Source organism: Octopus bimaculoides, chromosome 4 (genome assembly GCF_001194135.2).
Source record: "Octopus bimaculoides isolate UCB-OBI-ISO-001 chromosome 4, ASM119413v2, whole genome shotgun sequence".
NCBI classification, from domain to species: Eukaryota; Metazoa; Mollusca; class Cephalopoda; order Octopoda; family Octopodidae; genus Octopus; species Octopus bimaculoides.
The window spans coordinates 130911315-130922073 of NC_068984.1; the positions used below are offsets into that span (position 1 = coordinate 130911315).

Sequence of the window (10759 nt, forward strand, 5' to 3'; positions counted from 1 at the left end):
AGCTAACTGGATCCTAATCCACCAAGGGAAGGTATGTCAGAAGAAAGTAATACAACAACGCGGGTTGATGAACCGTAAGACGTGTGGCCAGAACCTCCTGGAAAATAACCATAGCGAGGGACATTCTACAGTTGAATTAGAACAGTCACAAACAGTGAAAAAAGACATGCACCCAACACCAGAGCTGAAGACACCTCCGAAAGGGGGTGGCCCCGCCACGTCAAAACGGTAGAGGAGTAGGGGCCGAAACCGGACGTGGTTCCTTCTGATGATGTCTTGAGCTAACTGGATCCCATAAAGGAGCTGTTGTGGTAGCAGACCACGAAACATGGTTGAAATTCCTGATGGTTCAACAGTAAAGTTAGTTGTCACAGTAATAACTTTGCTTGACTTTGGCTATAAAGTAAAGCATATTTCAGCTTTATTGTGATTAGCCCTTATAACTTTGGATTAATTGGTGCAGCATTCCAAAAGATATATTATGGCATGAGTGTTAAAAATGAATGTCATTCATTTTCAATATTCTGTGAAAACATGTCTGACCATAGGGAAATATTACCTTGTTTGGAAACAGATAAGGGTTGGTGACAGAAGGGCATCTGGCCTCAACAAACTTCATCTGATCCATGCAAGCATGGAAAAGTGGAGATTAAAACAATGATGATTCTGACTGTCTACCATCAATAAGAAGTTATATTAAAATTTCCTTATCAAGTATAATTAAAAATAAAACTTGTTCAGCAATTCTTCCTAGAATTGAGGTGGTTTCATGGCAAATAAGTCGAAAGGTAGGCTACTATAAATCGGCACAAACTTTCCGGACAACCCAATAGTAAGTCAACATCCTCAATTGATCCAAATACTAATATTCACTCTCCAAAATCTCTTTTACTGTCCACACCACCTCCTGTTACCTATAATTTACATTGAGTACACTGTACACAATTCCTGCTTACTCCTTTTTCTTTTTCATACTGAACATGATCACTGTCTAGATGGCAGCAGAGTCTTGTGTTTATTCCTGCTTACTTTGTTAGGTTTACTTTGAGGTCTCAGAAAATCTACCTCAATAAATTCCATCTAACTCATGCAAGCATAGAAAAGTGGACATTACTACATATGCATTATGCATATATATCATTTACTGACTCTACACTAAAAAACATGCAGAATAAAAGAATCCTTCTTTGAAAAATAAGGGTTAGTGACTGGAAGAGCATCCAGCTGTAAAACAATGCCTTGTTAACATATCTGCCTAAACCATGCTAGCATGAATGAACAGATGCAAAAAAAAAAGAAAAGAAAAGTTCATTTTACATCTCTGTTGTCATGCTAACATGGGTTAGATGAATATATTATTGAAATAGTGTTTTACAGATTGACACCGTACTTCTCACTAACTTATACCTGTTATTGAATTAAGGGATCTCTAAATCCATAGGTCTCTGCAAGTGCAAAGTCAGTGGACAATTTGTTGACATGACAACGTCAACCCTGCAACTTTCACTGACACTAGATATCTAGGCTCGACTTGTTTCCAGAGCATGCAAGCTGTGAGATGAGAATCTATAAGGTATTGTACAAGCTTAACTGGACTTAAGAATTCTGCAACAGCATTACTAACGTGTCACAGTAAAAGTCTTCTTCCAACACAAGTAGACCATATATATATATATATACATACATATAATCTGCTGTGATGATTCTAAAGTACAACATTTAAAAACCTAACGGTATATCTTTTTTCTACCCCTCTGAAGAGATTTTGCCTAATATAGGGATTTTGATAATTGTTATTTAATCTATTAGGCTTAATTGAAACAGCTGTAAGGGACTATGCTTGATTTTTGTAGATAACAAATTCTTATAAAATGTTATATTTCCATTTTCTTACTTTCTTTTGAATGATTACAAGCCATGATTTATATATATATATATATATATATATATATTGCCCTAACTCTTCGAAACGCTTAGTTTTAGAATGGTGGCAGCTGATGAAGGAAATGTTCTCTACGTGGCCTGTGTGTTTTCTGTACTGTTTATCATTTTGTCCACGTTTTTTTTGCAACGTCCTGTACCCAGATATGCATCTATATATACATGTAGATGTAGGTATGTACATACATGTACGTATGCATATACTCATATTATATATATATATATTATATATATATATATATATATATATATATATATATATATATATATATATATATATATACACACACACACACACATATATATGAGGGAAGAGAATTTTCGAACCCATACCATCGCTTGGCCAAAAAAAAAAAAAACCCACCAGTTAAGTGGTTAGATGTTAGAGGAAGATAAATGACACGTGTATGTATGTATACATACACACACACATATATATGTATAAGCGACGTTACAGATATTATGCACACATAAATTATAATAAGTAAAATGCAGGTGGGGTATATTAAACCTGATGTTAGAAAAAGTAGCGAACGTTTCAGACTGAGATCTTCATCAGAGATAGGGACAAGTTTGTGTTCTAGGAATTAACAAGTGTGTACGTGTACGTGTGTGTGAGTGTGTATGCAATCGAGTGAGTCTAGGTGATTGCCTGTGCATAGCTACCAATTACACTTTATTTTACATGACTATACGAAACACTGTACTTAACATAATGCAGTTTTAAGTATTGATGTACAAATATCTGATGAATAATGTGACGTAAAGAAAATTTTTTGTTTTAATGTTGAAAATGGGCAGCGATCAGTGAACAAATAGTTACACGTACGCGTTCACCCATACACACATAAATATATATATATATATATTAATATATAGTATTAGGGAAAAGAACCAAGGTTTATGAACTCATCTAATACTTATATATTAATATATATTTTATATTGTGAAGCTTAATTTAATTTCAATTTTTAATAAATTGATTTTAATTGAGTTTTTACCTGTAATTTTGGATTTTATCCCTAATATATATATATATATATGTGTGTGTGTGTGTGTGTGTGTGTGTGTGTGTATGTATATATGCATATGTTAGTAAATGTAATCGTGTAATCATTACAAGGATAGTGTCTATCTAAGAACACGTTGGCTAGGAAGTGTGAAGGAAACACGTCCATGAAGTATTGAACGATCAAAAAACTAATAATGTACGTTAAGTGCATATATACATATACACACACACACACACACACACATTCATATATGAAATTGCATGTAAATTTGCATAAGGGATGTTTTGGGGTCTCGGAGAAGAAGCTGTTCGTGCTTCACGTTTCAACTACCGGTGTTATTGTGCCACATCAGCAGACCATCCCGATATGATATCAAACAGCAGCGTTAGTATCTCAGATGTTAAGTTCTTTTAGAAACAGCAGAAAACTTTGGTAATTTTTTCTACTACGTAACATTACCGACATTATAAAGATCGTCTTTTAAATTAAAGGCATTTAGGAAAGTTGTTTAAAAAGCAATTAGTTGGTAAATAAATAACAAAAAGTAGACTCACTGAAACACCCACGTCTGGAATAACGTTAACGAAAGGGAAGTGACGCTGACAGCTATACGGAGTGAAAGAAAAATACACGCTTTGGATATGTATATGTGTCTATTATGTGTATGTGTATGTTTGCGTGTGTGTAACTATCTGTATGCGTGTAATCGCTTATTTTTTTAATTAGTATTTTAATCAGATATTTTTAATTAATTTCTTTTTTTTCTATTTAAAAAAATAGATCATTATAATTGATTGACATACATTGTTTTGGATGCATCTTTAAACGATAGTTATGTATCGGAGTGAATAACGAGAAGGATTTTGATTAGCTGTTGCTATGGTCTGCTCGAAGATTAAGGTTTCAGTGTGTTTGACGAGGCAGACGACAAGTTATCAATGTCTCGCTTTCGCAAATCGATGTTTACAATTTTAAACGAAATCCAAGGCTAACACGGAATATTTTTTTCTCAAATTTCACTGAAATTTATCTCGCTTTCTTTATTTTCTTACACTAATTGGTAAGTTCTCAAATTTACTCAGTTTTATAGTTAATATTCTTTTTTTTTGTTTGGAAATCGATTTATTTTTTCTTTTCTTCTTTTCTATTTATTTTTCGTTTAACTTTTCGCCAAACTTAAGTCGAGTCTCTCACATCTTTACTCTTTTACTTGTTTCAGTCATTTGACTGCGGCCATGCTGGAGCACCGCCTTTAGTCGAGAAAATCGACCTCCAGGACTTATTCTTTCGGTCTCTTTTTGCCGAACCGCTAAGTTACGGGGACGTAAACACACCAGCATCGGTTGTCAAGCGGTGGTGGGGGGACAAACACAGATACACAAACACACACACATATATATATATATATACATATATACGACAGGCTTCTTTCAGTTTCCATCTACCAAATCCATTCACAAGGCTTTGGTCAGCCCGAGGCGTTAGTAGAAGACACTTGCCCAAGGTGCCACGCAGTGGGACTGAACCCGGAACCATGCTACTTACCACACAGCCACTCCTGCGCTCGGAATTATCGACAGTATTTCCACTTTTATTTATTCTATTAATTTGAATTCGTATTCTCAGTGGAAAGATGTTGTTATTTACTCCTTTGATAGACCTACGATCAAAGCCGTTCAGCTGTGACTAATTCGTTTTTTTTTTCTTTTTTAAAGACGATAGGATATGATTCGAAGAAAAATGTGGCGGTTATTTCTTGTAGGTCGAGCAACTACTTTGAGGTTCCCTCGTTGACTATTATAATTGTTTTATTTATTGGTTCTATTATTGTACTAAAGTTTATGTTATTCTTATTGCTGCTGTTGTCGTACATTAATAGAATCCAAAGAAAATAGTGTTCTACGTCAACAATAAATAAATAACAATAATAATAATAATTCAGTTTAAAAAGTGGAATTAATAATACATGAGCCGTTTTAATTGAAGAGGGGTACATTGAAGAGGGGTACATTGAGGAGGGGTACATTGACTGTAAAAGACAATAAAAATGACAGTAAGACTGCGAGATGAGGGTTGACCACAATAGCAGACCGTATTTAATGGCATATTGGACACACCCCAATTTCAGCCGCTCATATTCAGCTTCAGGGACGAAATTAACTTATGAGAGGCCCAACTTCTAATATACGACCCGGGGTGATTTTGTCTTTTTCTTTTTGAGACATATTTGGTGGGGAACAAAAAGTGCGTGTTATATATATGCCACCATATATGGTATATATGTACAGACATGGACATAGGCGCACACGTATATAACCACATATCCACTTTGATAAATCGTTTCCAAATCAGATTCCTCCTCTACAGTTCCAGATAAACCAGGCAGCAAGAATTACTTTAACCGCGGGCTCTGTATTTTCAGGGCAGGAGTCACCTGTTTTAAACATCTTATTATCAAAACCTTCAACTTTTTATGAATGACTGGGTGTTCCCTTTGCCCCCCCCCCACCAAAGCATTTTCCTGAGTTTATCCAAAACCTCTATGCTTGCTTTCAGACTTTTTTTTATTTGTTCTTGTTTCATATGTTCTGAGTTTTCCTTTCATAAGTCCCAAGTTACACAGGAGTTGAAAAAAAAATTGAGAATGTGTTTCATATATAATGCATGAAGGCCAGTGAAATATGCCTTGTGTATCACATGAAGTATACATGAGTCGCCACCACTATGCTATTTTCGGTATCCAATTCACGTTAGATTAAGCAAATTATAATAATTAAATTCAAAGGCAGCGGATATTAAGAAACTTGGCATCTTCTTTATCTATTTCGTTGTATTAAACTTCTATAATAAGTAAGTTTTATTGCCTTCACAGTGTTTACTGTTTCACAAAATCAAACTAAGAAAACTGGACAAAGCAGAGAACACTATTGAAAAAAATTAAAAAGATAAAAAAAAGCTTAATATTATTCCAGGAGGTGACAAGTTCAAAAAGAAGCTATGTCGGGACACTGAGAATAAAGTACTCAAACATAAATCTGAGTGTGGAGAAATAATATTTAATCCATAATTGTTAATCCGACAAAATACATATTAAGCTTAATAATTATTTTTCCTCATAAGATCGTTGAACAAATCACATTATTACTTAAATATATTTTAGACATCGTAATGTTAAACATCTCCAATCAAACCGAGAATTTTTAAAGAGGCAAAAAAAATATTATTTTAGTATAGTTTCTTCTTTAAACCATATCTCTATGTTTAAATTGATAGTCGCATTTTCAACATTAGCTCTCAAAAACAATTTTAACTTATATTAGAGTTGCATTTCAGGAGAGAATATTCAAATTGTGTATCTTAGCTGCTTAAATAACAATGGCATATACTAGTGAATTCGTGTAATGTTTAATTAATATTTAAGCTTAGTGTTTTAAATTTAATTTAGAATGAAAGCCGGAGCTATAGAGTAAGGGTTCACCCATTCAAATTCACCTCGCAATTTACTGCGATCAAGCCGTCGTCTTCTGCTATTAACCTTCTAAATGTCTCATACACGTCAGCTAGCCGGTCTATTGTCAATCTTCAGGTACAATAATAATTAGCGGATCCCTTTCATTCGTTTTGCTTACGACTCCTCCACCATGCTGACTGATGTATATAATGTTGGTCCTTCAAATATTATTTGGATCGATAAAAATAACTGTAATTCGATTCTCCGATGGGGTATGTGTCTTGCAAATCAATGTCGATCGGCTTATATATCCGCTACACATCCGTGTTAGCTGATTTATGTGCAGTGGTCATTTAGATATGCAACTGGGTCTCTATAAATATTAAATTAACTAATTTATTTATTTTTATTCAGGAATTTTTTAAAGTACATAATACAGACAGCACAACACCCTAGCTTAAGCCGGTCCTGGTTTTAGTCATGAATATCCCGTCTTTTTAAAGGTACCCAAGACTATATTCCCTGCACATGATCTCAAGGAGATTTAGCTGTTATTTCTAGCATGTAGAGCGGTCACGTAATTGTTTCTTTGTTGATTCATGTTACAAGTAATCCAAATGATCCCTTGGAAAAGCATAATGGTACGTCATCCGATTTCCTTTCGATACATTTGAGTTCTTGTTCTTAAAGAAAGTGTATCGTTATTAGCTGAGCCTACGAGCCGGTTTCGATTCTCACTGACATAAGTTCACATCAAATACAGTATTGAAGCTATCTTGAAAATCTCGAGTTTCGTGGCTTTGCATAAGAAAATAAGTATTCTTAAGAATATATACGATAACAAAAAAAAAAAAAAAAAAAAAAAAAAAAAAAAAAAAAAAAAGCACTGGCACTCCGTCAGTTATAACGACGAGTATTTCAGTTGATCCAGTCAACGAAACAGCTTGCCTGTGGAATTAACGTGCAAATGGCTGAGCACTCTACAGACACGCATGCCTTTAACGTAGTTCTCAGAGAGATTCAGGGGACTCAGAATGTGACAAGGCTAGCGCTTTGAATTACATGTACAACTCATTTTGCCAGTTGGGTGGACTTGAATTAAAGCAACGTGAATTAAAGTGTCTTGCACAACGCACCATCGGGTATCGAACTCATGACGTTACGTCCGTGAACCGAATGCTCTAACCCAGGGGTTTTCAAACTTTTTGACTTGCGGACCCCTTTATATTTCAGGCTTTACCTTAGGGACCCCCTTATAAACGCGTATGAAATTTATACATAAATATTTGCTTAAAATAACATTTTTACATTTATTTATTTAACAGTATTTAACAAATAGGTTTATTGTCAATTAAAATATTTCGATTAAAATACTTATATAAAATCAAATTGCCCATAAAAAGTATTTGCTGTCCACGGAGCCCCTGTGTTCCGCGGACCACAGTTTGAAAACCCCTGCTCTAACCACTAACCCACGCGCCTTTACAATGCGCACTATAGGAACGTTTGGTACCGCAATGTGCTAATGAATTCAGGTTTTGCTAACATCGTTTTACTTTTCACCACACCAGGATTGATTATGTTTTTGTAATATATTTATAATGATTAAATAAGTTACACCATATTATCAAAATAATAATTTTTTTTACCTTTATAAACTGGAACATGTGATTTTCATGTTCCTTGAAAAACACCTAAATGAAACTGCTGCTTGAAATCCCTGAATGGTACTAAAATCTAATACTTGCTTAAATATTTACCAGTACTACTATCATAATTATTTCAAATTTTGCCACAAGGGCAGCTTATGGGACATAGGGATGAGTCGATTACATCGACCCCAGTGTTCAACTGGTACCCTCCCAATTTCAGGGTTTGTGTCAGTTAGAAACCAATAAATATGATGGGTTGGTAGAATTGTTAGAGCTTCGGATAAAATTCCATGTAATATTTTTTCCGGCTCTTTACATTCAGGGTTCAAATCGCACTAAGATCAATTTTGTCTTTCATCAGCCCGGAGTCGATAAAATAAAGTACAAGTCAAAAACTGTGACCTATCACCTTAACCATCGTACCCTGTTCTAGTTTTCACTTGACCAGATCGAAGCATTTGCTCCATTTACTTCTTGTAAAAGGGGTGGATTTCATGGATAAGAAGTTCCATTAGTTGGTCTTTTTGATGGATCTAGGATCCTAGGTCAAAGTGAATAAATAACTGGTTGCTTGACATCTAGAATGTCATCTGGTACTTACAGTTCTCTACCAGTCAGGAAATGTAGGTGGTGTAACGTTAACCTCGAGTTGTATAAAGGGTTAGTTGTAAACAAGAGTGAGGACATTCTCGGGAGACCTATGGATGTCTATGAAGGTGAAGTGAGCAGTGTATTGAAGAGAACTTTCTGCGTAGAAACTAAGACAGTGTAATAAAACGACCGTGCGAACCAAAGGAGATGGCGACGAACGAAGAGAAGGCTCCTTTAAACGCGTCGCACGGTTGACCACAAAAACATATAATATGACATAGGGGGCTCGCCGGAAACGTAGAAAAACTCTCTCACGTGACCTTATTTGAAGGCCGCGATTGGATGGTATGCACCCTGGCGCGAAACAGAACTGGAGATGAATGCTGCGCAAATAAGAACCAATCAGGGTGATGGACACAAGGGTCCAAGCGGCCGAAAGCTAGATGTTAGCCGCCACGTTATCATTTGTAAATGAATATCGGAGAGAGGTTTCACTACAACAGCTTCCTCAAATCTTTGTCCTGACAATGTTAGAGGGTGATATTCTCCGGATCTGTCCGAAATGCACGCAAAGCGAGGAAACAGTTTTGCATGCACTCGTTTAGTGTATGAACATTGTTTAACTTGTAGATTTTATGACGAACCGTGGTTGTTAAATGTAAGTCGAATCCTGCTGTGAGCTGAAACCGCCATCTTTTGTCCATGAAGGCCTGACAGTTTTCTCTTACCTGGTGGCTATATCGACAGAAATTTTATGGGGGAACTGAAATAACTGAGAACAAACAAGGTCCTCTTCGAGCAAGCACTCGTCAACTTCATGTACCGTGTGGAACGGAAAGTGCGGCCTTTCAGTAAATTTGTTGAGAGGTGAGTGCTCGAATAATGGAGGCTCGAATGAATGAACTTACTCTCAGTATCGCCCGTTGGCAGAGAACATGTCTTTGATAACTTTGGTTATGTGAATTCAGTCATCGGTGGTAAATACCCCTCTTCTTATCGAGACATGTCGATTTATTTGTGCTCTTGCTTGTCATGTCTTTTTTGTTTTGTGTAAGACCAAATGTCTGTGTGTGTGTTTTTATTTGTCCTACTGTTGCTTCAGTTGTGGCCAAATAAGAAATTAGAACTTCGGGCACCTTGGATTATTTCTACTGGTTTTTCTACGCTCTGGATTCAAATTTACTCAAGTAATGGGAGTCGATATAATTGACTGAACCCCTCTTCTCACATTTTGTTGTTTGCAGGATTGTTACGGGGTCTTAAAAAATTGCTTGTTAGAATTCCGTCGAGATCGACTTTGTCTTGCATCATTTTGGAGTCGATAAAATAAACAAGTTAAGCACTAGGGTCAATATAATTGGCTTACTCTGCTCCCTAAAATTATTGGCTTTATGCCAAGACTTTAAACCATTATTACTATTATTACTAAAGCGGCGAGCTGGCAGAGTCATTAGCACGCCGGACAAACTGCTTAGTGTCATTACATCCACCTTAATGTTCTGAGTTCAAATTCTGCTCAGGCCGACTTTGCCTTTCATCCTTTCGAAGTCGATGAAACAAGTACTGGAGTCGATGTAATCGTTTTACCCCCTTCCCTTACAATTACTGACTTTGAGCCAAAATTTGAAACCACTATTGTTATTATTGAAGTCATTGTTGTTGTGTTCCTTTTGCGCTTCCTGTCTTACGTAGCTGTAGAACCGGGTCCAGACTACGGGCCCGAAATGTTATAGGGAATATATCACATGATTGCCAGCATTCTCATTTGTTCTCTGTAGTACGATCTTCTGGACTGAATAGATGTTCCTGTTGTCCAGGATACGGTTGGTGAACTTTTCCTGTCTTCATGAGTCTTAGAGCTTCGATGACCACGGCTATTATTTTTGTCTTTTTATTGATTTCAATCTCCAGGTTTCTGTACTCGGTCAGCTTCTTTGTGTCTTTGACGCAAGGTATTACAATGTCAACGAGTATGCACCTCTCATCCTTCTTCTCTTTGATAACGTCATGCTTGTCGGCTTTTATCTCTCTCTCTCTCTCTCTCTCTCTCTCTCTCTCTTTCCCTCTCTCTCTCTCTCCCTCTCTCTCTCCCTCCCTCTCCCTCTCCCTAC

At 36.2% G+C, this 10759-nt stretch overlaps 1 protein-coding gene across 2 annotated transcripts in view; it reads right to left on the bottom strand.

Annotated features, from left to right (window-relative positions):
- Nucleotides 1-3598, bottom strand: part of LOC106874680 (dolichyl-diphosphooligosaccharide--protein glycosyltransferase subunit STT3A) — a 28433-nt gene extending 24835 nt beyond the window's left edge. The window contains exon 1 of one of the 2 annotated variants that reach the window (XM_014922484.2): nt 3509-3598. Coding sequence is in view for 1 of the 2 variants with exons in the window: in XM_014922483.2 (XP_014777969.1) it covers nt 3197-3202 (6 nt within the window). In the remaining variant the exon portion in view is untranslated. Of the gene's footprint in view, nt 1-3196; nt 3218-3508 lie in introns of those variants that run through there. The other variant, XM_014922483.2, reaches the window with a different exon arrangement.
- Nucleotides 3599-10759: the final 7161 nt, after the last annotated feature.